This window comes from Oxyura jamaicensis, chromosome 28 (genome assembly GCF_011077185.1).
Source record: "Oxyura jamaicensis isolate SHBP4307 breed ruddy duck chromosome 28, BPBGC_Ojam_1.0, whole genome shotgun sequence".
NCBI lineage: Eukaryota > Metazoa > Chordata > Aves > Anseriformes > Anatidae > Oxyura > Oxyura jamaicensis.
The window spans coordinates 4,399,229-4,425,191 of NC_048920.1; the positions used below are offsets into that span (position 1 = coordinate 4,399,229).

At 64.8% G+C, this 25,963-nt stretch overlaps 2 protein-coding genes across 2 annotated transcripts; both read right to left on the reverse strand.

Moving 5' to 3' along the window:
- Positions 1-434: 434 nt before the first annotated feature.
- On the reverse strand, positions 435-14,381 carry LOC118179119 (unconventional myosin-Vb-like). The gene is made up of 38 exons (XM_035348208.1): positions 14,355-14,381; positions 13,319-13,429; positions 12,902-13,064; positions 12,673-12,817; positions 12,381-12,537; positions 12,094-12,234; positions 11,857-11,938; positions 11,576-11,677; positions 11,239-11,351; positions 10,894-11,159; positions 10,681-10,762; positions 10,282-10,422; positions 10,081-10,203; positions 9,703-9,786; positions 9,478-9,480; positions 9,101-9,250; positions 8,917-9,014; positions 8,698-8,784; positions 8,511-8,622; positions 8,040-8,251; positions 7,777-7,933; positions 7,259-7,498; positions 6,464-6,673; positions 6,237-6,330; positions 5,950-6,095; positions 5,588-5,701; positions 5,226-5,453; positions 5,054-5,148; positions 3,569-3,755; positions 3,310-3,403; positions 2,994-3,128; positions 2,679-2,830; positions 2,328-2,417; positions 1,912-2,062; positions 1,321-1,591; positions 1,061-1,235; positions 852-932; positions 435-773 (listed from the first exon to the last, which is right to left on the reverse strand). The coding sequence occupies exons 1-38, from the start codon at positions 14,379-14,381 to the stop codon at positions 615-617; spliced, it is 5,178 nt and encodes a 1,725-aa protein (XP_035204099.1). The 3' UTR covers positions 435-614.
- A 1,506-nt stretch (positions 14,382-15,887) lies between these two features.
- On the reverse strand, positions 15,888-18,453 carry MEX3D (mex-3 RNA binding family member D; the record flags this gene model as incomplete). Its single annotated transcript, XM_035348433.1, has 1 exon — positions 15,888-18,453. A coding segment is annotated over one exon (1,539 nt), but the record flags the coding sequence as incomplete, so codon positions are not given.
- Between the last annotated feature and the right edge of the window lie 7,510 nt (positions 18,454-25,963).

Sequence of the window (25,963 nt, forward strand, 5' to 3'; positions counted from 1 at the left end):
TGTCACCGATGTCCCTGTGTCTGTACCTCCCCCCGCAGCGGGGGCTACCATGGATGCATGACCGTGAGATGTTTTGCACTATTTTGACTTTTTTGGGCTCTGTAAAAATATTTTATTATAACTGACATTAAAAAGCACACCCTTGGCTGTGGCTGCGGGTGCTGGAGGGGAGGGAGGAGCCGGCACCCAGGGGTTCCCTATCCCTGCTACCCCCCCCTTTAAGCTCAACACCAAGGATAAAGACCCCAGGGATGCTGCACCGCCCCGCCTGCGGCTCAGGATTTGCTCTTCCAACCCAGGCAAAGGCCAAACTTGATCCCAGGGGTTAAAGGGGAGTGGAGCAGACCCCAAACACCCCCCCACCTCCAACCATTTCCACCCCAAGGCCACCACCCCACAAACAGCGCGCCCACAGCCAACCTTGGACACCCAAGTTATCTGCAAAGACTTTTATTAACACCAAAGGATTAAAAAGTGGCCAAAACAGTTGTGGCTGTGCCACAAAACACAAGTACCTGCAGCTCACAGCGCCGAACAGCCCCCACGGGAGCACCACAAAGCGCAGCAGCCCCAACCCGCCGCTGTCCTCCTGCCCCCACGGGGCTGGACAGGGCTCAGAGGCGGACGAGGAAGGCCAGGTCGATGGTGTCGGGGATGCGGAGCTCATCCAGGTGCACGGGGGAGGCAACGAAGGGCAGGTTCACGGGGAAGAGGTGGCTGGTGTCCACCAGCAGCTGGCTGGGAGCCCCCTGCTGCTGCTCCTGCAGTCGCCTCTGCGGGGGACACGGCGCTCAGCAAGGGGCTGGCCTGGGCACAGAGCCCGGGGGGCCGGAGCCAAGGTCCCTGCTTACCTCCACAGTGCTGATGAAGCCGGGGCTCACGCGCTCCTCCAGCCCCACAGCCGGGGTGTACGCCCGCAGGATCTTCACAACCTGGAGGGACAGCAGTGGACTTCTGTGACCCCCCCTGCCCCAGGCTCCCAGCCCACAGGGGCTGAGCAGCTCCAGAGGTGGGATGGGAGCCCCCCAGGTGTTGAAGAACCCCCATGGCCCCCCATTACCTGCTGTGGTGACAGCACCGTGCACAGGCTGCAGATAGCTCCAGCATCCTCCTCCGTCGCCTTCTTCACCTGCAGCAGCTGGGCAGCCTGCACCAGCGGCTCCAGCACCTCACGGGCCCCGCTGTGCTGCAGCCCCTGCGCCCGCAGCCACTGCTCCAGCTGGCTGATGTTGTACCTGTCGGGGACAAGGGGTCAGGGGGAGGCACCCACCATGTCCTGGACCCCCCCCAAGTGCACTACAACCCTGTGCGGCGACCAACCTGAGCTGGATGCCACGGCTCCAGGAGCAGGCATCCTTCCTCAGCAGCAGGTAGTTGAGGGTGGTGCCGCTGACGAGGAAGAGGAGCTGGCGCAGGACCTGGTGCCCCACAGCCGGGGCCAGCCCGTGGCGGCCCAGCACCTGGTGGAAGGAGCCCAGCTGCTGCAGGAGCTCGGGCAGGGTGTGGGCTATGGGGGCCGAGGGCCGGTGGAGGCCGGGAGGGCAGGAGGAAGCCAAGCCCTGGATGGTCTCGCTCTCCAGCATTGCTGAAACTAGAGGGTTAGGGTAAAAAAAAAAAAAAAGGAAAGAAAAAGGTTGGTCAGAGCAAGGAGGTGCTGCGTTGTGCTTTGCAGGGCTCCTTGGCTCCGCATTGCTGAGCCCCCTCCAGCTCCCCCTTCCAAGCTGGGAGGCTCAGGGAGCAGCAGAACCCCATGGAGACCCAATTCCAAGCCCACCTCTGGGCACAGCACGTCAGGCTGCCCATGCAGCGCTCCCTCCCCAAGCCAGGACAAGCTCCCTCCCCATCACAGGACAGGGGTCCTGCGAGCCCCCCAGGTCCCAGCCCCAGTTCCCTGAGCCCCCTCTCCCGTACCAATCATGGGCTTGAGGCGCTTCTCGGCGGTGCGGACGAGCTGCTGGTAGAGCTGCACGGCCAAGGCGCCCAGGCTGCGGGCAGCGCTCTGCAGGTCCAGGTGCTGCAGGCGGTGCGCACTCTGCTGCACCGTGTTCCCCTGGGAGCAGCTCTGTGGGCATGGCCAGGTCAGGGAGACAACCCCAGGAAGGGGACAAAAATATAAAAGTGAAAAAAAATACAGGGGTACCCCCCCATCCCTCCTGGGGAATGAGGGCATGAGCTCCATCCCTGTACATCCCCGTGCACACCCAGGTTGGGATGCAGCCCCAGCCCTGGACGAGCATCATTGCCCCATTCCCAACGTCCCCAAAGCCCCCACATCTCCCAGGGAAGGGTGTAGGGGTGTGATGCCCCCCTCCCCAGCCCAGCCCTACCTCATCCCGGCCGTACTGGCGCAGACAGTTCAGAAGCTGGCAGGTATTCGCCAGCCAGAGGGCCACAACTTCAAAGTCATCACTGTGCTTCTGCAAGGGGGAAGAAGTGAACACAGGGGTGTGGGGTTAACGAGGCTCCAGCAGTGCCAGCACCAAGCACCCCCACCCTATGCTTTCTCCATGCCCCCCTCCCTAAGCCCCAGGGGATGCTCAGGGTGGACTCCCCAGCTCTGTCACACAAAGCCCTGGGGACCAGGCCGCAGCCCCAGGGCCTCCTCCCCCCATGTTGGCCAGCAGAGCTCCTGCTCCTCAGCCCAAATCCCCCCCCCCCCCGGCAGCCAGGCCCAGCACCTTCATCACCCTCTTGATGGCATTGATGGCCGCATCCAGCAGGGAGCGGGCCCGTGGCTCATCACGGCAGTGGTCCGCATGGCGGAGGCAGAGGAAGAGGAGGAAGGCTGGCAGCTCTGGCAGCACCCCTGGGATGCTCTGCGGGCGGTAGTCTGCAGGGGGGGAGCAGAGGGCAGGCACTTACAGAGAGCTGAAGGGGGCAGGATGCTGCCCCAGCCAGGTGGGAAGGATGAGACCATCTTTTGGGGGAAGAAACCCTAGTAGGGAGCAAGCTGCTTTGTTGGGTAATGTGGTCCCCATCCACCCAAACCCTACCTGTGATGATGGCCTTGATGATGCGCCCTTCATCCTCCATCCTCCACACCAGCATGGCCTGGGACAGCCCCGGTGGGGATGGGACCGCTTGGGATGCTGCTGGCTCCTGCCCCAGCCCGGTGGTCTCTCTCTTCACTGTTGGGGAGGAGCACGGGTCACATCCTGCTATGTCCTGGACTGGGGGACCAGGAGCAGGTCCCTTTGGCTCAGCCCAAGAGCAGCTCCCCGGGGTTTGGAGGTGCCCCAGTCCCGACCTTGAGGCCGGGTGACGCAGCAGCCCCAAACCAGCCTGCCCCCCACCCATACAGGCACTTACCTGTGAAGTCCTGGATCTGCTTTGCGTAGGCTCTGAGCTGCTTCTGGAGCTTCATGGTGGTCCTCTCCTGCTTCTCCAGCTTCTGGGCCAGCTCCTGGGCAGGGACAGCTCTTGTAGGGCTCAGCCACCCCCACCAGCACCCAACTCATGGGGCACGGAGCTGGGGGGTGCCTTGGGTCCCCTGCATCGCTCCCCAGTGGGATGCTGCAGCTCGCTATGGGGTGGGGGGAGCTGTCCGAGCCCTGTCCCCCCCCCTTACCCAATTCTCCTCCTTGAGCCGCACGACTTGGTGCTGCAGCCCCTCCTGGCCCTGGTGCCGCTGCAGGTCCTGGATGAGGGCTGCCTGCTGCTGGCTCAGCTGCTTGAGCGAGCGGATGTCGAGGTGCAGCCCCTCCACCTCCTCCTCGTGCTGCTGCTTCTCCTCCTGCAGCTGGCTCGCCAGCAGCCTGCGTGCGCCGGGGGAACCCAAGTCACCAAGCTGGGCCGCTGTCACCTGCCTGGCCTGCCCTGGGACCCGGCTGTTATCACTGTCAGCGGCACACAGCGGGGTCGAGCGCACCCTCGGCACGTGCATGCACCCCGCTGAGGGGTGCAGAGCCAGGAGGAGGGGGTGCCATACCCGGGGACCTGGGGTGTGCTCAGCGGTGAGCCCACGGGAACCTCGTGCAGCCCAAGGAGGCCAGGCACAGGGTGCCGCACCTGGGTTGGGGCAGTCCCAGACATCAGCACAGGATGGGGGACAAAGGGATGGAGAGCAGCCCGTGGGGAAGGGCTTGGGGTACTGGTGGATGGGAAACAGGACATGAACCAGCAGCGCCTGCTCGCAGCCCAGGAAGCCGGCTGCACCCTGGCTGCATCAGGGGTGATCAGCGGGGCGAGGGAAGGGATTGTGCCCCTCTGCTCTGCCCCCGTGGGACCCCACCTGGAGCACAAGGTCAGGGACCTGCTAGAGAGTCCAGAGGAGGCCACAGGGATGCTCAGGGGCAGGAGCAGCTCTGCTATGAGGACAGGCTGGGAGAGTTGGGGGTGTTCAGCCTGGAGAAGAGAAGGCTCTGGGGAGACCTCACAGCGGCCTGGCAGTGCCTAAAGGGGACTTGTAGGATGGATAGAGACTTTTCACAAGGGCATGTACTGATATGACAAGGGGTAACTGATTTAAACTAAAAGAGGGTAAGTTTAGATGAGCTGCTGGGAATAAATTCTTCCCCCTGAGGGCGGTGAGGCCCTGGCTGAGGCTGCCCCCAGGAGCTGTGGGTGCCCCATCCCTGGCACTGCCCAAGGCCAGGCTGGATGGGGCTGGGGGCAGTCTGGGCTGGTGGGGGGGTTGTGCCCATTGCAGGGGTGGGACTGGGTGGGCTTCAAGGTCCCTTCCAACCCAAACCTTTCCATAGTGCTGTGAATCATCACACCCCATCCCTCACACTATTTGTCTCTCAAAGCCTGTAGGCTTGGGACTTCCCCCCTGCCCTGATCTTCCCTCTGGATGCACCAAGGTCAGCCCAGGAACAGGCTGGGGCCCCCAGAAAGCCAGTGGGGGGGGGTGCACCCTTTCTGGGGAGCTCCAGCCTCCCAGGAGGATGCAGCACAACAGGGAAGGGGAGCCCAGAATGCATCACAGCACTGCATGGGTGAGGTGGCTGCAGCTGGCCAGAACAGCAGGGAACCCCCCAGCAGCACCCCACCATGCTGCAGCCCACTGCAGGGAACCCAGCCCCAGCCAGACCCTCTCTGGAGCCACACTCACTTGTTGGTAACCTGCACGGCGTCGTACGCGTGCTTCAAGTCATCATCTGCAGCCTTCTCCGGGCTCCTGCCCAGCCCCAGCATCCCGGCGATGTTCTGCCAGGAGAGCAGGGCAGGGTGAGAGCTGCCCCAACAGCCCCATCTGGCCCCCTACCAGCGGGGCAGGAGCTCACCCTTCGCTTGAGGAAGTCCAGGGGTTTCTTCTCCTCGTGCTCGGCTGAGGCTTTGCTCCTCCGCAGCTCCTCGCGGGTGCGGGCCAGCTCCTCGGTGACGGCATTGAGCTGCCCCAGCAGGAGGAGGTACGCCTGCTCCAAGGGGTCCTGCCCTGTGCCACCGTTGGGCAGCGGCTCCCCTGTGGGCTGGGGGCCCTCGGGCACCAGCTGACAGCGTTCCTCCGGCCCCTGGGTGCAAGGAGGGGGCTTGGTGTGGGAGCCAGGGGCTAAAATCCCTGCCAACACCCCCAGGTGGGTGCATGGCTGGCCCCACAGGCTCCCACGGACAGGCCCCTTGTCACCCCCGCCGCTGTCCCCACTACCTCAGCCTGCTGGTCGGAACCATCCCGTGACGGGGCGGTGGACATGGAGGACAGGTAGCTGCTCTCGGAGCCCAGGAAGCTCTCGGACGAAGGGGAGCGCCTGAAGGTGCTTTGCTGAGGGGGAGGAAGGCAGGGTTGGTGCCCCGTGCCCCAAACACCAACCGGCTGGCATGCACCACGTGTCCCCTCCCCAGGATGGGGCACAAGGACAGGGCAGCTCAGCCCTCCAGCTTCAAGGACGGTGGCTTTTGAGCTCCCCAGGCTGCCTTAGCTGGGGGAGCCCCCAGCACACAAACTCAGGTGCCTGCTTCCCATAGCCCGGGGGGGGGGGCCCAGGGGGGCCGAGTCCCCCAGCCCCTCACCCTGTGGAAGGCCACCTCGTCCCGCAGGTTCTCGTAGCCCTGCTCCAGGCGGGCGTACTCCTTCACCAGGCTCTGGTAGCGCGCCCGCTCCTCCTCCAGCTCCTGCTGCAGCCCCCGGCTCTCCCGTGCCGCACGCTGGTGCTGCTCTGCAGGGGACAGGGGACACACGGGGCTGGGGACAGGACGCAGCCCCTGCAATGGGGGGGGGGGGGGGGGGGGGGGGGAGGGGGGCATGCCAGGCCTGCAGGTCCAGCCTCGTGCAGGATGGGGCAGGGGACCCCTTCTACCTTCCAGATCCTGTGACTGCTCCAAGGTGCGCTGCATCAGGGCATCCCTCTCCTCCCCCAGGTGCAGCTTCACGGCCTCCACCTCTGCCAGGCGCTGGGGGCAGAAGCAGAGGGGTTGGTACAGCCCAGGGACCTCTCCGTGGGCACTCAGCACCAGGCTTGGGGCCCTGGAAAGCCCCCATAGAGCAAGCGCAGCCCCAGCTATCCCCACAATCCCCACAACGGACCTGCCGGAGCTCCTCGACCTCCTGGGCCAGGCGGCTCTCGGTGCTGTGCCTCTCCAGCTCAGCCAGCCGCTCCTGCAGCCGCTGGACCTGGGCATCGCGGGCCGCATCCTCCCGCAGCCCCTGCATCTCTGCCCGCAGGCGCTGCACCTCCTCGGCGTGGGCAGCATTCAGCGCTGAGAGCTGCTCTGCCAGCCGCTGCTTCTCCTGGGCCTGGGGTCAGAGCAGATTATGGGGTGCTGGGGGTGTCTCCTTGGGTCCCCTTCTCCCCATCAATGAGAGCCCTGAGCCTTAGTTACCCCACCACCACCACCACGCAGAGCTCTCCATCGGGCACCATCCCAGATGGAGCCACGCATCGTGAGCTTTGCCATGCCCTCACATCCCGCTCCCCACCTCCTGACTGCCCCCATCCCCAGGGACAGGGCAGCACTGCGGGGCCCTCCCTCGCACTCCACAGCCACCCCCCGAGCTGGAGCAGCAGCAGCCGGAGCTGAGACACTTGCCCAGATGGCAGCGGCAGATGTGGCCAGTGGGAGAACACGCTGTGCCAGAGCCGTTCCGGCACACGCCGCCGTGCTGTGAGGCTGTGCCCACCCAAACACCCAGGAGGGCTCCAGCACATCCCCAGGGTGCACCAGAAACCCAGCGCTGGCCCCTAGACGCAGCACTCCTGCCTGGGGACACACGCCCCGCAGGGCCAGCTCGGTGGCCGGGATGGGGCAGACCAGGGCTGTGGTTTTGATTATATGGGGACTGGTTGGCAAAGGCAGGTCCGAGGCAGGTTGCAGCACCCACCTGCTCATCCAGCCTGCACTGCAGCTGCATCACCTTGATCTCCATGCCCTTGTGCAGCTGCTTGTAATGCTCAACCGAGCGTGCCTCCGCCCGCAGGCGCCGCAGCTCCCAGCGCGCCCGCACCCGGCGGTAGCAGCACTGCAGGTAGAGCACGGCCCCGCGCAGCCGGGCGTAGCGGCTCCGGGCCAGCCAGCCCCTGACAGCTGCCTGGATCACCACGGCTTTCTGGTGCCGCACCATCTGCGAGGGAGATACAGGGTGGTGGCACCACCAGCAGGCACGGGGACAATGGCCATGCCAGCCCTGTGCACCTGGGGACACTGGGGTCAGTGCCACGCTGTCACCAAGAGGTGTTGTGATGCCAACTGACCCCCAGCAGCATGGTGAGAGCAGCCAGTTTGTCACCAAGACATCAGGAAGGTGACGGCATCACCAAGAGCGAGCTGCTCCCCCAGTTGCATGGGGCAGGAGCTCCCCACTGCAGGATGGGGGCACCCAGCGCCCTGCCAGGCTCCTACCTGCTGGTACAGCCGCCGGGCAAACATGCCCCGGGCGAAGGCTTGGATGGTGACAGCAGCCCGGCGTGTGCGCAGGTAGGAGCGCCGGGCCAGCACCATCCTCACCGTCTTCTGCAGCACCACGGCAGCTCTGCTCCTCCGCAGCATTGCTGTGAGCCTGCAGGGAGGTGAGGAGCTGGGTGCAGGGCAGCAGAGCCCCCAGCCCACCCCAGAGCTGGTTCTTAGCTCATTGCATCTCCCCTCAGAGCCCCGGCCCCACTCACCTGCGGGCCAGCAGGCCCCGGGCATGGCGCTGCAGGCAGAGCACCGCAGCACGCACCTGCCCGAAGTGCCGCCGCGCCAGCCAGCCCCGCAGGTGCCGCTGCAGCAGGGTGCAGGCTGCCCGCAGCCGCCGGTACCGCAGCTCCTCCAGGTACGCCACCTGGCCAGCCCGGAAAAACACCTTGCCCTTCCCACACTGGTACTTGCTGGGGTCCTGGGGGGCAGAAGGGGGGAGTCAGAACCATGGAGGATGCACGCCCTGGCTGGGTTCCTCCAAAGCGGTGCTCTGCATGCTCCCAACCTCCCTTGCTCAGTTTCCTCAGCAGCTGGGGGAATCCCAGTTCCTCCCCATTACTATCACACCCATTTCTGCACCCCACCAGGCACATACACAGACTGGAAGAAAGATGGGAAAAAGCATCTGCAAGGGATGCTCAGGAACCACAGCTGCACCCCCTGAGCGGAGCCCTTACCCGGAGCAGTCTCCCCAGGGCAAGGCTGCAGCTCTGCTTCACATCAGCACCCACCAGCTCCTCTCTGCTCACCAGAGCCCTGTACCTGTCGAAGAACTCCTGGTACGTCCACCTGTGGGGCACAGAGGGGATCAGGGGGGTGCTCTGGCCAGGGGGAGCCCCAGGGTGCTGGGGAAGCAGGGGGTACCTGGAGGGGTAGCCTGCGGCACTGATCCGGATGGTCTCCAGGACCCCACAGGCTCGCAGCTGCTCCACCGCTCGCCTGGAGTCAAACCTGGGGCCAAAAAGAAAAAAAAAAAAAAAGGATCCCACGCAGCTCATCCAGGTGTGCACCAAGGCACATAGGGCAGCTGGGACACGGCTCAGAGGGGGGAGCAGAGCCCCGCAGCATCCCCATTGCGCTCACACAAAGGGCAGCTTCCCGTCGTTGGGTTTGATGCAGCGGACGTAGTGCGGCGTGGTGCTGCCCAGTGTCTCCATCAGCCGGTTCAGGGAGGCTCTGAACTGCGGAGCACAACGGGAACGCGGTCAGGGCCAGCACAGAGGGTCCCCCAGGACAGAGCAGGGCTCGGGGCTCCCTCATCCTGTACCTGGCTGGAGATGGACTTCTTGCTCCTCTGGCTGCTGGGCAGGGACCTGCGGCTGGGGCGGCCGGGCAGCCGGGGGCCGCTGGACCTGCGGGACTGCAGGGACACGGCCCCGTCCCCATCCTCCAGGAAGAGCTCGGCGAGCAGGGCAGACTGCGTGGAGCAGAGCTGTGAGCAGGGCAGGCCTGCAGCACCCCACACCGCCCCAGAGCCAGCACCAGCAGGACACATGGACCCAGAGGCCAGCCCCGTGCAGGATCCCGACACAGCCACAGCCCTGACGTGCCCCAGAGGTGCAGGACCAGCTGTGCCCCCCCTGCTCACCCCCTAAGGGAACCCAAGGGCAAGTGAACAAGAGCTCTCCCCCCAGTGTCCCTTACCTTCTGCCAGGGCCACACAGTGTGGAGGAGAGGAGAAGACAGCGTTACCGACATGGGAGCAGCAGCGCACCCCAGCCCGAGGGCAGGAGAATAAAACGGGGGCACCCACATCACAAGGCACCCTGACTGTGGGTCACCACCCCCAGCAAACACAGGGCTCACCCTGCATGGCTTCCACCTCCTGCAACACCCACCCCTCCCAGCACCCGTGGGGCTGGCTCTCACCTTGCTGGCCCGCAGCAGCCCCACCAGCTCCTCGGGGATGGTGTCCCTGTTCTTCTCCACGAACCCACTGCACTGGTATTCCACCTGGCAGGGGACAGCACCAGCATTAGGGGCTTCCCAGCCTGGATTGGGGCAGGGCTCTTGGAAAGGACCCTTGCAGGAGCCAGGGCTGGCTGTGGCCACACCGCTGATGGCACCACCGCGGCACCACATTTCTCCTAATTTCTCTAGTTCCTGCCCTTGGAGCTGCAGCCCAGCACAGAGAGGGCAGAGGCTGCAGGAGATGCCACCAGCCAGGAGATGCTCCCAAGGGTCAGGAGCTGGGTGCTGCCAAGCCCCCCACCCTGCGAGGTACCACCACCACTGCAGCTCTCCTACCTTGCCAGCAAAGTGGCAGACAATGAAGGCGTCCATGGGTCTCTTGGGCTTCTGGAAGTGGGAGCTGCCGAGGTGGGTCTGGTAGAGCTTCTGCGCCCAGCTCCCATCACTGCCTTGGGGCATCTGAAAGGCAGAGGGGTCAGAGGGACAGCCAAGGGCTCGGGACAGCCACAGTGACCTGCTCCAGTGCCTTGCGCCCACCTTGCACTCCTCATTCAGCAGGTCCAGGATGCCGAGGCGGCCCTCGATGAGTTCGATGCATGGCTGGTTGTCACAGAAGTCGACGAAGATCCAAGGGATCTCCTCGGTCACGTACTCCTCCTGCTCCAGCTTGAAGACGTGCTAGAGGGAAGGATGGAGAGCAGGACGAGATGAGATGGGCAGAGGTGGCCGGTTATCAGGCTGGCTGCAGGCAGCACCCGGCTTTCTGCAGGGCACCAAAGCAGCCCCTCCCCTGGGGCTGAGGCACTTCTGGGGCCATGCCCATCTCCAGCAGCCTCCCAGAGCCCCAGGCCCAGAGGACCAGCCACATCCCCAGGGCAGGAAACCAGAGGCACCAGCACAGCAGGGTGCTGGAGGGGACATCTGGGTGACACCCACCAGGTTGAAGAGCTGCTGCAGCTTCTCGTTGGCATAGTTGATGCAGAACTGCTCAAAGCTGTTGAACTCAAACATCTCAAACCTGCAAGCAGAGACACGGCTGAGCAGGGCAGAGCCACCCCAGCCAGCCAGGAGCTGCTGGTGGCCATGGACCCACGGCAGGAGCAGGACCATGCTCTTCCACACGGCGTGGCAGAGGAGAGCCGTCCTTACCCGTAGATGTCCAGGATGCCGATGGAGGTGTGGTGGCCCTCTGGTGACCGCAGGGCACGGTTGACCCTGCTTGCCATCCACCTGAAGACCTGCCCGTACATGTGCTTGGCCAGGGCATCCCGGGAGTCCAGTGCCTGCTGCCTGGAGAGCGGCTTCAGGTAGGTCTCACCAGCGGTCACCAGCTTGCGGTGGCAGAGCCAGCGTGTGACCTGCGCCTCCTCGATGCCCAGCAGCGTGCAGAACTGCCCCAGGGCCTCATCAGTGGGCTGCAGAGGGACAGAAGTGTCACCAGCACCGCCGGGATTCGGGTCCCGATGCGGCCAGGAGCAGAGAGCTCTCGCCCACCTCCACAAAGCACCCGTCCCCATGGCGGTCCCTCCCTCTGACCGCGATGTCGCCCAGATGCAGGATGGCAGCAAGGACAGAGAAGAGCTCCAGCTGGTCGGCCTCGGGGACACCTGCGGGCACAGCGGGGGCATGAGGGGCTGCCCCCAGTGCTGGGGGGATCCCCATGTCCCCCAGGCTGGAGAGACGGAATACCCAGCGGATACCTGGGCTCCCCAGCACTGGGGTGTCCATCCCCGGTGCTCCCACCAGCAACGGGATGAGGGCGGTGGGATGATGGGGACCAGCCCTGCCCACCCCCACGGCCTCCCCCACCCATGCCCCACCAGGACAGTACCCAGGAGGGAGAAGGCGTGCCGCGTGCTGTCCAGGTCGGCTGCATCATCGGTGCTGGCAGTGCACCGACCCTGGCGGGTGTAGTGGAAGGTCTCTGCCCCACCTGTGGGCAAGATGTGCGGGTGGTGAAACCAGCACAGCCCCACCAGGCCCCCAGCCCCCCTCATCCTGCCATGCAGAGCATGCCCAGCACCCAGCTGGCGGCCCAATCCTGCCCCTGTTCTGGGGAAAAGCAGGAACACCAGCACTGCCCACGCCCTGCCATGGGGCTGGGGTACTCACGGAGACCCAGGCCCTGCAGCTCGGGCAGGGCGGCTGAGGCGCAGAGCTGGTAGAAGATGTGGTAGTTCCTCTCCGCTCTCGCCTGTGGGAAGAGCGGCTGGGTCACCTCGGGGCCCCCAGGAGGGTGGTGCTCAGGCCTCAGACTGGGGACAAGGGACACTTCGCTCTCCCAGCTTGACCCAGGAGGAGCAAGGCAGCCCCTGCGCAGCCCCGTCCCCATACCGCCCTGAGACCCACCTGGAAGGTGACACGGGACTTCTCCAGCAGGTAGGTTTTGATGGTGGCCCCAGTGACACGGGCTTGGCTGAAGCCAATCTCGATGTACTTCCCAAAGCGGCTGCTGTTGTCATTCCTGGTCGTCTTCGCATTCCCAAAGGCCTGGCAAGGAGGCGTTAGGTGGCCTCAGACCTCCAGGTGCTCCGGAGATGTTCAGTCCCCTCCACCCACCCATTTTATCAGGGGGAACATCAGGGATTCAAGGCCACGAGGAGCACAGGGAGAGCCTGGGACAGGCCGGGACCCACCTCCATGACGGGGCTGGAGGCCAACACCTTCTCCTCCATGCTGGAGTCCCCCAGGCAGCCCCCGACGGTGGTGAAGTACCTCATGGCGTACTTGGCCGACGCCGTCTTCCCTGCGCCCGACTCACCGCTGATGATGAGGGACTGATTCTTCCCAAACCTGCGGGAGGAGGACATGAGCCCGTGCCCCAGGGGGAAGGCTCTCCATGGGCCGTATGGAGGCTTCAGCCCTGCCCCACCACAACCTGGGGGGCTGCTCCTGCAGCGGGACCCCCCCCCATAGCGATGCTCTCACCTCACCATCTGCTTGTACGCCTCCTCCGCCAGCGCGAAGATGTGGGGGTCCATGTCCCCCATCTCCCGGCCGCTGTAGGCATAGATCACCTCCTCCTCGTAGATGGGCAGCGGCTTGTAGGGGTTGATGGCAACCAGGATGATACCTGGAGGAAGGGGGCACGCACAGGGAAGGGGCATGAGGGCACCCATCCTGGGCTGCGGGGGGACAGGGGGTGCAAGGGGCTCACCGCAGTAGGTGTAGATGGCGTTGGCCTCCAGGAAGCGCACGCGGAGCGAGTGCAGCACGGCCGGCTCGTGCAGGTAGCTCAGGGCCACCAGGTCATCCTTGCCCGAGAGGCACTCGGGGTTGCAGAGAGGCGGCAGCTGGGACTCGAGGGGGTAAGCCAGCGCCTGCGGGGACGGGGCAGGATGAGCGCTGAGCAGGGACAGGTGGCCCCATGGTGGCAGCACAGGCAGGGGATGTGGCCACAGCATGCTGCGCTCAGACAGCAGACAAATCACCGGGCACATCCACGGCCTCTCTGCTCCCCGGTGAGGAACCCAGGCTGGTTTGGGGGCACAGAGGGAGCCCCAGCACCCAGCTCGGGATGCCTGGCCATGCAGTGAGCAAAGGGACCCATGGGGCCACGAGGCCCCAGCCTCACCGAGCCATCCTCCAGGCGGAGGTGCAGAACGTCATCTCCTTCCTCGTAGTCTCTGGTTATTTCTGCTGCCCTCCAGACCTGGACGCAGTCAGGGATCCAGACCCGGGCACCCTGTGGGGACACAGAAGGGACAAGGTCCCTGTAGATGGCCTCGGACACAGCACAGGAGATGCAGACAGCCCCGAGCTGGGCATCGCAGCCGCCTGTGGCTCTTGGAGGCAGCAGCCTGGTGCTCAGCATCACTGCCGGGCGCCCCATGGACCTGCTGCTCCTGCCGGCAGGGATCCTGCCCAGACGTGCAGGAAAGCACTGGGGCTACTGCTGCAGGATCACTGAAGAACAGAGCCCGACACCAGAAAGCTTCTGCAAGAAGGGGCTCAAAACCAGCTCCGGCACCCCAGAAACAGAGCCGGGGAGATACCCCAGCCCGAATTTCCTTTCTCTGCCCCAGCCCTGTGGCTCTCTCCCCAGCAGGCAGCACCCCCTGTCCTTTTGCTGTGGGGCTGGCCCAGCTCCGGGACCCCGCTGCAGCAGCTCCACCAGCCTGCAGGGAGCAAGGGCTGCTCCAGGGGGCCGGTGCCCCCACTGCTCCGTGCAGGCAGGCACGAGGCCATATTGCGAGCTTAAAAAGGGAGAAAAAGCTCCTCTAATGGCTGCAGCGCTGCTGCCGGGCTCAGGGAGCACCTCGCTGCTTCCACACGCCGCCTCGGAGCCCTCTGCTGCTCTAACGCCCTGCTCCCACCCCAGCCCCTCGCCAGGGCCTGGTGAAGCCATCCTGAGGCTGCTGAAATCGCAAACCCAGGGGGCTCGGCAGGCAGCAAACCCCCCAGCTCTGGGGAGCACCCACATTACTGACCCGCGAGAGCCCAGCGAACACAATGCAAGCAAGCTGGGGAGGGGGGTGCAAAGGGGGCTGCGCTTTGGGTGCCCCCTCCTAGGGACCAGCAGGAGTCCCAGAGGTGCTGGGGGGGGGGGGGGCAGCATTGGCAGCCCTTTCCCCCCACCCTGTACCACCCCCAGCAGCACCGAGCCTCACCTGCCCGTAGGGCTGCCCTGCTGCCATGGTCCCCCCCCCACTTCTGCCACACTGCTGCCCCCCCCGCCTGTGGCCCCTTTATGGCCGCTAATTGCTGCTAATTGGGTGGGGGGGCCCCACCCACTAATTGCTGCTAATTGGGTGGGGGGGGTCCCGCCCTGCTCTGCCTCCTGCTCAGCCCCTCACACCCACACCAGCTGGGGGAGACCATGGGGGGGGGGGCTGTGGCTAGCTTCTCCCCACCCCACAGCTGCAGCACCCCAAGAGACCCCCTCGTAGGCACCCCAAGACACCCCCAGCTCCCATTTGGGACACCCCAACCCCCTCCTAGGACCCCTCTGAGAAGCACTATCTGGGACAACCCCACCCAGGACCCCTTGAAACACCCCCCCTACCTGGGACCATCGAGGGCACCCCAAGCCTCTCTTAGACACCCCAAAAGTGCCCTCATGCAGGGCAACTTGGGCCACCCGCACCCCGGCCCCCACCCAGGGCACCCCAAGCACCCGTGGGTGAGCGATGGAGCAGGGTGCTGCCGAGCCTCAGCGCACCTCCAGCCTTTTTCACTGACTCGTGCCAAGGAAGGGACCCGTGGGCGCATGGGGGGGGACCCGGTTTGGGACCCTCGTCCTGGGCCCCCCTGCCACGGGAGGTCCCTGTGGGGTGCTGGATTCCTCGCCCCAGGTCCCTGGGTTTAGGGGGGGTGGCACCCTGCACCTTGGGGGGACCGTGGGTTTGGGGGGGTGGCACCCTGCACCTTGGGTGTAGGTCCCCATGGCCCATGGGTGACAGCCTGTGGGTGGGTCCCCATGGCCTGTGGGTGCCATTTTCCGTGGGTCCTCCTGCCCCACGGGTGCCACTAGCCATGGGTCCCACGTGCCCACGGTGGCCCCGGATGCCGCGAGGACGTGGCTGATGGCCCGGTGCCGAGGGGCTCAGGGTTGGCGACCAAGATGAGGCTGTGGCCTGGCAGCTGGGGACAGGGGGACGAGGGGCTGCCCAAGCAGGGCGAGAGGTGGAGGACAGCGAGCAGCCCTGGGGACAAAGCAGGGACGCTGGCCAGGATGGGGACAATTCACCCCGCGAACACCCCCTTCAGACCCCACTCCTGCCCCGGGCACCCCCCCGCACCTGGCTGCTGCACTCTGAAGCAATCCCAAGGGGCGCTCCGCTGGGAAATGGGAGGGTGGGAGCCTCGTCCCCTTGTGGGACAGCGCATCAGGGATGTTTTCTGATGCAAAAATTAATCCCCGCTCACCCGAGGGCCGTCAGCGCCATGCGGCTCGTTAACGCATCCCGTAGGTGGGCATCCCTGTGGACACCGGCCCAGGCTCCCAAAGCCAGGGAGACAGCAGGTGCTGGGCAGCCTTTAGTTGGTTATTTCTCCCCAGACTGGTCCCAAAACCCGGCCAAACCACCCCAGGGAACACCGAGGGGGGACACCGACAGACAGGAGCGGTGTGGGACAGCCGTGCCCCAGCATCCCGGTGCCGAGATGCCGCAGGCAGCGATGCAGTGGAGGCAGCGCATGGGTTCGTATATAGTAAAAAGTCTTTATTAAGAAGGCTTTGAAGTCAAAAAATAAAACTCTTGATACAATTTTCATAACCGTCAAGTCAGCTCAGCAAATATATAATCAGTACTTTAGCCATGTAAGGTTAAAGGTCCGTTATTTTCTTTTTAAAATAAAATATATTTTAGTTTTTAAAATTTATTCAATAAAGTACATATTTTCCTATAAATTCCCTACATATACATAAAGAGGTAAAAAATAAAAAAATAAAACTAAAAACAAACAAAACAAAACGACCGTGAAATCAAAAGGAGATAGAAACCTGTCGGGTTTTTGTGACGTGACGTGTCCACCGTGCCCCCTCCAGCCCCTGCCCGGCCCGGCCCCCCCGGCCGCGACCCCCGGCCTCTCGTAATGCGCGTTTTGGGCAGTTTTCACATTGGCAAAATAGAAGGTAAGACCTGTGTTACAAAAAAAATATATATATATTTATAGAACCATCAAGAATCATCCAAAAAAATAACTACATACAAAAAGAACGACAACAAAACAATTATAATAATAATAGAATGCTTTTAAAAAAATAAAAGACAACCCTTGCGTGTCCTAAAATAAAAAGTGCAACCGGACCTTTTCTTTCTGTTTATTTAACTTTGCAAACTGAATACTGTTATTTGGAAAGGACTGTTGAAGAACAGCTGGGCTTTCTCCTCCCAGCCGCCACAGCCGGGTTAAGAGTTAAAGCTATTCTGTAAACATTTGATTTTGCTCCTCTCTGCGGTTTTGCGCCCCTCTTCCTCGTCGTCTTCGTCCGCCCCTTCCTCCCCACCCCTCCCGACCCCCTTTTTTTTTCCGTCTGCCCCTCCCTCCCCGCGATCCTGCCCTCCGGCTTCCATCCAGCGAGAGAAATAGCATCTCTGTCCCTCCCCCCCGCGCCCCCAGTCTGATCCGTTAAATAAAAAGGTTGATTCCAACAGTTTAAAGTCCTTAAAAAGCTGTGTTGGAGGGGTGGGGGGGGGGCTGGCTGCCCCTGCTGGCCGGCCCCGGCTAGGAGAAGATGTGGATGGCTTGGGTGGCCGGCGTGTGGCACGCGGGGCACTCGGGCTCGGCTTTGCCGCAGATGCGCATGGCGCACTCCATGCAGAAGAGGTTGTGGCCGCAGGGCACCAGGGCGGCGATCACCTCGCTCTCGAAGCACACCATGCACTCGCGGGAGCTCTTGCGGTGCCCGTCGGAGCTGCTCGAGTCGGTGGGCGAGCCCGAGGCGGCCGAGATGCTGCCGGGCAGGGAGGAGGAGGAGGAGTAGCCCGTGCTGGTGGAGAAGGAGGAGAGCGAGCCTTGGGTGGGCAGCCAGGACAAGGTGCTGACGGGGTCGCTCTGGATGCGGCGGGCCAAGGGGTGCTCCAGCGCCCCGCCGGCGCTCTCGGGCAGGGTGGGCGAGTGGCGCGGCGTGGCCGCCCCGCTGCTGCGTCTCTGCGAGCCGCCGACGGAGGAGGAGCAGCCGCTGAAGGCCTGCAGGGGGTTGCCGGCGCGCTCGAAGGGCGACCAGATGGTGGTGGGCGTCGTGAGGTCCAGGGCCAAGAAGTCGAAGCCGAAGTCGCACTCCTCCGAGCCCAGCGAGGCCGGCGGCTCGCTGAAGGCGAAGCCGCTGCTGGTGCTGTAGGGGCTGGTGGGGCTGGCGTCCGCCACCCGCCCGCTGTAGAAGGACTCGGTGGAGGCGCTGCCCAGGGAGCTGAGGCTGTCGTTGCGCAGGGCGGCGGCGGGGCGCCGGGCAGGGTGCGGGGCCTTGGCCCACAAGCCGGCCGTGCCCCCCTGCAGGTCGAGGCAGACGTCGGTGCCGTTGGTGTGGAAGTCGTTGTCGGCGTTGACGTCGATGAAGGAGCCTGTCCGCATGGTGATGTGCGCCTCGATCTCCTCCCGGGCCCGGTCCACGTTCTCGGGCATGCCCGTCACCTCGAAGACGGGCTCCTTGTCCCGGCTGGGCGTCACGATGTAGGTGTGCGTCTGCTGCTGGATGCGCTTGATGGTGGCTCCCTTGGGGCCCACCACCAGCCCCACCACGCGGTACGGGACCCTCACCTGGATGGTGGTCTGTCCCGGCAGGTTGGGGGGCCCCTGCATCGCGCCCGTCAGCCCGTTCACTTTGTTGCGCGTCGCCCGGATCATGGAGAAGTGCTCGGCGGCCGAGAGGATCTCCCTCTTGGCCATCTCCACATCCTCCTTCCTCCCGGTCACGATGAAAACGGGCTCCTCGCCCCTGACCGGCGTCTTGATGTACGTGTTGGTCTTGGCACGCAGGGCTTTGATTTTGCAGCCTGCAGAGCGAGAACGGAAAAGAAACGTCACGTCAAAGGCGAGACCTCGCGGGGACCCCTGCTCACCGCGCGGGGGGGAAGATGCAGACCCAGCGGGACCCAGCGGGTCCCAGCAGGTCCCCCGGCTCTGCAGCAGCAGCACAGACGCCCCTGGAGAGGGCTCTTGCTGGTTTGCCCGCACCTCGCACCAGCTGCCAACCCTGGGAAGCAGCCCCGGCTGTGCCCAAAGGCAGCAGGGATGGATGTGGAGGGGTGGGGGAGCCAGGCACCATCACCCCCTCCTCGCCTCCTCCCTAGTTCCTCTCTGGAGGGCCACACGGGACACCAACACAGGGACACTACAGCAGGGACAGGCTGCCAGTGCTCCTGTTTCTAGAAAGACCTGCTCACCCCGCACCAGGACCGTGATCCAGTGGGCAGAGCCCGTGCTGGGACGCAGGAGCCCGGGGTTTGCTGCCTCGTGCGGCCCGGCTGAGCCCCTGCCCCTCTGCAGCTGACAGTCCCCGCAGCGCCCTCCCAGCCCCGCTGCTGGCTCTGCCCGCGCTTCACCAAGCGCACGCGATCCAGGTGCCCACTGCACATCGCGCCCGAAGCAAAGCCGGGAACCCACGGGGACGGAGGCTGCAGGAACGGAGGGCTTCGCCCCTGGGGGAGGGCAGGGCTGCTCTGCCAGCAGCGAGGCTGGAAAAAGCAGAGCTCCGGGAGGCTGCCGCGACGCGGCCAGGGCTGGAGCAGGACGCCCAGGCAGCCCTGTCCCACGCAGGGACACGGACCCACGCTTGGCTCCCTTTCGGCACTGCCGCCAGCGAGCAGAGCCCTAACGGGGCTGCGCTGTTCCTGGAGACCAGCGTGCTCACCAGGGCATTGTCATCAATAACTGAAAGTTCAAAAGCTGTCAAAATAAGCGAGCGGCGGCTGTTCCGGGCGTCGCACCCCACTCTGTGGCTGCGCTGAGCCCTCCGATAGCCACATCCGGGGGGAAGCGATAGGGTACGAGGCCAGCCTGTCCGGACACCACCTCCAAAAAACTGCGGCTTGTGCCGGCAGCTTGCGGCAGCCCGGCTCTGGGGCAGAGAGAGAAGCAGCCAGGCACAGCTGGGGACGCAGGAAAGCCACCAGCTACAGAGGGCTGGGACTTTACACGGGCCACACCAAGTGTCTGGAGGCCACCTCCAAGCACTTGTTGCAATCCACCACCTCGAGTCCCTCTCGCCGTGCATCGCCCCGGGGATTTTTTGCTCGCCCAGGGTCAGCCCTGGTGCAGCCGGGCTCGGCACAGGGCCGCCCGGTCCCACACTGGCTCCCGGAGCTGGGGAAGCCACTGAGCGGCTGCAGGAGCTTGCAGAGGAAGAATGTGGGTGGAGAAGGGTTTGTCTGGGCTTTTCCTAATTTAGGACAACAACTGGAAGGTGTATTTATGGCTGGGGGCAGCACAGGGGTGGGGAAAGCAGTGGCCCAGTCACCAGGGCAGGGCAGAACGAGCAACCATCAAAGACCCTTTTTTTTTTTTTTAAGCAAGCATGTGTCAGTCCTGGCGAGGCTGCCTGGAGCAGGGAGCCTGGCAGCCCCACGTTGCCCTCCCAGATTTATTCCAGCACCTGCTGCAAGCTCCCTCCCTGCTCCACGCCTTGGCAGAACGAGGCCGGCACGGGCGGTGTCAGCAACGCCACGCGCAGGGTTCGCTCTCCCGAGGCGACGCTCACCTCGGTTACGGAGAGGGGCACCGCAAGCCCAGGTGATGCGGTGAAGTGGAGGAGAGGAATGCTCGCACCCTGCTCTGGGGTACAGCAGGGAAATCAACCTGCGCTAAAAGCACCTGGCACCATCTGGGGGGCTCAGGGCGGGAGGAGCCGCACCAAGCCCGCGGGAGCCCACAGAGGCTCTGCCAAAACACTGGAGGCAGCAGCAAGGCTCTGAGGGTGTCGCTCGCTGCAGGGACAGGTGCTCTGGCTGGGGGGACACAGCATGTTTGGTGCCCTGAGACCCCACATAGCCGCCAGCACCCTCCTTCCAGCACCCTCTGGGGACACGGTGGCACCCAAGTGACATCCACAGTGGCACCAGGCATGATCTGCCCCCCCTGAGAGCTGCAGGGGCGCTTTGCTGGTCCCCCCCCGATGCCACCCCTGCACCTGAGGTCTGAAACTGTTCTTCCAATCGGAAAAGTGATTTCAAGACCCTGGAGCTTGGTGACAACGGCCCCCGGGGGCACACCGAGCGTGGCTACGGGAGTTTCCCAGCGTTTGAGCGTTCGAGGGGCCGGGGAAGCTGCTTGCCCTCAGCAGGAACAGCGCTCGCACGGCTCTGTGTGAGGAGCCTGGCTGGTGTGACGAGCAGACGAGCACTCACAGACGGGCACCGCGGGGATGTGTCGGAGACGTGCTCGCTGCTGGGATGGGCACCGGGAGAGCGGCACGGCCCCGAGTGGCTGCAGGGACCGGCTGGGGACTGGCTGCATCCATCGCGGTCCCAAAACTCCACCTAAACCAGAGAAATGGGGCTGGCACCTGCTGGCTGAGCAGCGGGTGGCAGCTGCGGTGCTCCACCGGTCACGGCCACCACCGACGGACAGGCAGCTTCCCTGGGCTCAGATTCAGGGACACTTTTAAACCCACGCTGCACGGTGAGCCACAGGTCTGCTGGTCCTGGGGACTGGAGAGGACACCCAGCCTCGCACCGGCACAGCCTCCAGCAAACCCTCTCCCTGGCGAGGTGGCTGAGCTGATCCTGCTCCTCCCCAGGGGGCTCTGGGAGGTGCCAAAGCACCGAGCACCCCGCAGCCCACCTGGGGGACCCCAGCGAGCCCGGTGGACTCAGACCGCACACCACACATGGCTTCACCCCCAACCTGCAACTGGGGGAATGCTCTGTACCAGTACGAGCTATTTTAGATCAGTCTCAACACGCCCCCACCCAAGCGCGCTGCGCAAGCCTCCGTCCCAGATGGCCGCATCCATCTCGAGTCCGCGCAGCGCAACCCCAGCGGGTGGGGGCCGGGCTCGGCGCCGTGCGGGACGGGGGCTGCAGGGGGGTCCGGGCGTCCTGCGGCGTCGCCAGCCCTCGCCCCAGACCCAGCACCGAGCCCCAGCCACGCGCAAGCGGCCGGCGTTCCCAGGTTTTAGCTTGTTGGGGTGGCCGACGCACAGCAGTAATTATGAGGGAGGAGGAAAACAAGGTGCCAGACTTTGCTAGGAGTCTATAAATAAGGTGGCTTTAAAAGTGTGTTTCGGATCCAAAAACAAAACCAACCCAACAAAACAGGGGGGCAGACCCTGGGGAGCCGCAGCCCGCACAGATCCCTTCCCGACACATCCACGCCAGCCCCAGGAGCTGCTCTGTCTCCAAGCTACGGCTCTTGGGGACAGCTCGGTGCCCCGTGGGCCCCACTTCACAACAACCCACGGCCCCATGGTGCTGCCAGCCAGCAGCACCTTCACTCCAGGGGTCTCTGCTGTGTGCAGCCCCGCCAGGTGACGGCCAAGGGGCAAAGCCCCTTGCACCAGAGCCCAGCCCTGTCTCTGCCTGCAAAGGCGGCGCTGGCGGGACGCAAGCTGGAGGCTCCTCTCCCAAACGCTCCCAACCCGCAGTCCCCACACCCTTCTCTCCTTCCACCTACGAGCCGCCCTCTGCCAGCCCCACGGATGCGCCCGTTGTGCCTGCCCATGGGGCTGCCCCTTGCCAGCAGGTTACGAGAACCAGAACCCGGGGGATCATCGCCATGGTGGCACCCACGGAGGGGCATTCGCCCCGAGCACCCTCGCATGGCACCGCCAACAAGGCCCCGGCCCTCTGCCAGCAGCCCCACGCCGCTCGGGGTGCCCACGAAACCCGTGGAGTGGTGTGGGAGGCACCTCGCCATCCTCCACGCTCCCGGCATCATCTGGGCAGGAGACAAGGAACCCACCACGGCACACGGCTGATCTGCTCGCTGGTCCCAAGCACAGCCCGGCCAAAGCCCGCTGGGACGCAGCGTGGCCCCTCCACGTGAGGACAACGCCAGCTGTCACCTGGCCGGTGACCGGGCCACGGCTCCGTTCGCACGAGGAGCTTTGCGCTTGCGGTGCCCTAACCCTGAGCTACGAAAACCCAGGGGGCAACCGGGCTTCTCTAGAGGAGTCCCTGGTGGCGTTAAGCAGCAGGACCGCTGCCTGCAGAGCCTCCAAGACGACCTCGGCCTTCCTCTTCCCCAGCACTTCCTCGCCTCCGACCCCGTGCCATGGAGCTGCCGGCCCTCTTCGGTCCAGGCGAGCAGCACCAGGACCAGACGTGGAGAAGAACACGTTGCTCCTCCGCCGCATCTCATCTCCCCTCTTGCTGAGCGCTTCTCTCCACCCCTCTGCAAACAGTAATTAATTCTCCCTCACAACAGCTCTGCGGGAGGCGGGCACCTCACACCTTTGTTTCTTCTCCAGACTCCGGGGAAAGCGAGGCAGGGAGGCTGGGCTCTTCGCCACGAGACGGCGAGGAGGGAGCTGGTGCCAGAGCCAAGATCCAGAGGCAGAGCCTTCAGCGACCAGCCCAACCCGCTGCCAACCCCAGGACTTTCTGGCTCTGCTCAGACGAGGCAGCAGGAGGTGGCCAGGCCAGCCGAAAGGACGTGGCACGGCGGGCGGAGGACAGCGCGGCGCGAGGCTCACCGGCAGGCCCAGCCAAATGCTGCAGGTTGGTTCGCAGATGCTGGGGCTGGCTCAAAAAAGGAGGCCCGCGGTCTCTCCACGCGTCTTCCAAGCACCGAAACACCCACCGTGCTCCGGCAGGGAGGAGAGCGGCCGTATTTCATCCTTCCTGCATCTCCCCTTCGAGCATCCCGGCGTCTTCTATAAACAGCAACTTCCCAAAACCCCGCACAGAGCTGAGAAGGGTCCGCACGTTGCAGTGGAGAAGCAGAGCCAGGGATCGAAGCCGCGTGCGGCAGAGCCAAGAGCAGAGTCCCAAGCCCTTGGGATGCTCCGGCAGCCCCCGGGACACACGCTGCTGGGCACGGACCCCGCCGGCAATGCCAGCACGGGGCCGGGGGCTCCAGCAGCCAGCCCGCCCTGTGCCCCAGCCTCCCCCTTCCCCGGCACGGCTTCGATCACCTTCACGTCACCGCCCTACTTCTGCCGGCTGGAAAGAGCAGAACGCGATCAATGCCCACAGCGCTTTTTGGAGACAGTCCCTCCCACGGCAAGAGTCATGAATGGGCTTGCACGCGAAGGCATGACCACGTAATCCTGCCTGGCCATGCTGCCTTTCGGGAGCGGTGTGGGCAGGGACGAGAAGGGCCTCGGATGCGGGCTCGCAGGCACCGCGCCGCCACCGGAGCCGGGCTGGACACAAGGGGCTGCAGCAACAGCCTCCGGCCCAGCCGACATAACACCGATGTGCTTTGCGCAGCAAAGGTTTGCTTCCTGAGCTGCTGCTGCCTTCGGGAAAGGTGTAACTTAGTAGGTCTGGAGGAGAGAAATCAAAGAAAAAGGAGAAATTGGAGTAATCCCGGCCAACGCCCTCTGTCATGCAGCAGCCCAGGGGACAGCCTCGCGCCCGCTGGATGGGGACAGCGCTGCCTGCCCGCGGGACCTGCCTCCGCCCTGATAAGAGGCATGGGCAGAGGCGCTGCTGGGTCCTGGGGACAGGAGACGGGTCCCCAAAGCGCTCCGAGAGCCGCTCCGGCACGCGAGGTGCCGTCAGGCGCACACGCCCACCCCCAGCTCGCAGAGAAGCTCCCGGAGCTGCCCCTCGCCACTCGTGACCGCAGCCCTCCTGCTCCGGCCATCGCCAGGCTGGGGATGAGGGGACCCCGCGGGCTTGGCCCCGCAGCCGAGCGTCACCCCAGAGCCACCAGCGATGCCCCAGTGCAGCACCTTTGGGACACACATTTCTGACGAGCCTCGCGCTTGCCTCTTTTGTTGCGGCGGAGCTGAGGGGATGGGAGGCAGGGAGCAGAGCCCGGGTGGCGGGGAGGTGACAAAGCCAGCCTCCAGAGCCTTTCAGCCACCAGGGATCCCGGTCCCTGCCCACACGTGGCACCACAAGTGCCCGTTCCAGGCCCTTGGCCAGGCTGGGCGCTCAGGACGAAAGCAGGCACGGGAGAAACGAGAGCGACGGGGACGTGGTTCAGGGGGATCCGACCTGAGCCCACAGCACGGCTCGCTGCTGGAACGACCACAGACACTGCAAAGCACCCCAGGCTTGGTGCCCCCCCCCCAGCACACTGCTGCGCCCACAGGGGGACCTGGGGACCCGAGGGACACGGTGCCAGCACTGACACAGGAGGACGAGGCACAGGAGCCACGAGAAGGAAGGGCTCTGCTCAGTTTAAAGCCCCCGGTGCTGCACTGGCCTTGCGCTTCCCTGACTTAGAGCAGCTGCCAGCAGCGCTGGAGGAAGCAGAGCGCAGCTGGAGCACCCCGGTGCCACCCCTGTGCCCCCACGTGCTGCTGAACCTGCCCCCTGCCAGCAAAAACCCGGGGTACCAAGCGCTGACCCCTCCTCACACCAAACCCCAGCACAAAAGGGGCTGCAGCGTCCCCGGGGAGCCAAAGGCACCCACGGAGCAAATCCTGTGGGGAAGGGCGCTGCAGGCGGGCTGGGGCACGCACGGCCCATCGCCGGCACCGTGTCCCCCCCCCAAACCCTGCAGCAGAACCCCACTCGCCCCACCTCGATGTAGCACGAGCATTTCTCATGGCCTCCTCCAGCAGCCCCACGGGGCTCCACGAGCACCCTAAGCTCCAAGCGAGGTACGCGGGGTACCCGGCGAGCTCCTTGGGGTGCAGGAGCCGCCCCGAGGCCGGGTGCTGCCGGAGGCTGCTCCACCTGGACAAAGTTGGGTTTGCCCAACCCACCCAAGAAGGCGCTTCGCAGCGGAGGCACGGACCTCACCGCTGGATCGCCAGCCACAGAGGGATCCCCGGGGGGCTGCGAGCCCCCCGCCACGCCGACCGAATCCACGCCCGCATCCCGAGCGGAGCGAGCTGCTCGCCCCGTGGCGGCGCAGCGCTCCTCTCCTCGAGCCGCCGGCGACGTCCTGGGCTCGGCGGTGCTGTTCGGCCGGGCTGGGCCTGCCGGTCAGCCGGTGGGTGCCGGGGCGAGGGGTGCACGGAAAAGTTGGGCGGCTGGGGCCGGCCGGGAGCGCGGCTGGCGGGGAGGCAGCGCAGGCCAATGGGAAGCGCAGAGCATGATGTCACCACGCTCATCGCAGCGTGGCTCGGGCTAACAAAGAGAACAATGAGGCTGCCCAGCGCCCCGCTTCCCCGCCGATAAAATGCCCCCCGGGACCCCGGCACCGAGCCCCCCTGGGAGGGCCGGGGCCGTGGCAGCGGGGCTGGGGGCAGCGGGAGCAGCGAGCGTCGCCAAAACGCCCCCAGGTCGGGGCGCGAGCAGCCCGAGGACCCAGCTCCACCTGGATCTCTGCGGGAGCAGCTCCCTTCCTTTTTCTTATTTTATTTTTTATCCCCCTTTTTTTCTCTCTCTCTTTTTTTTATTTGTTTTTCATTTCCTCACCGGGGGGCTTTCTCCTTCGAGGCGCAACTCGGGGAGACGGCTAGTTGGGATTTCCTCGAGACAAAGCCCACGCCTGGCACACCCGCCCAGGGCCGAGGCGTGCCCGGGTGTCCTTTTGTGACAGATCCCAGCGAGGTGGGCTCCCCCCCCCCCCCCCCCCCAGAACTGCTCCAAATCTGGGGAGTTTTGCCTGCTTCCAACGAGCGGACCCAGCCCACGGACCCCGTTCGGCCGCGGGCTCTGAAACACCCCGCGTAGGGCAGGGAGCGGGGGGCAGAGACGGGAGGGTGGGGGGG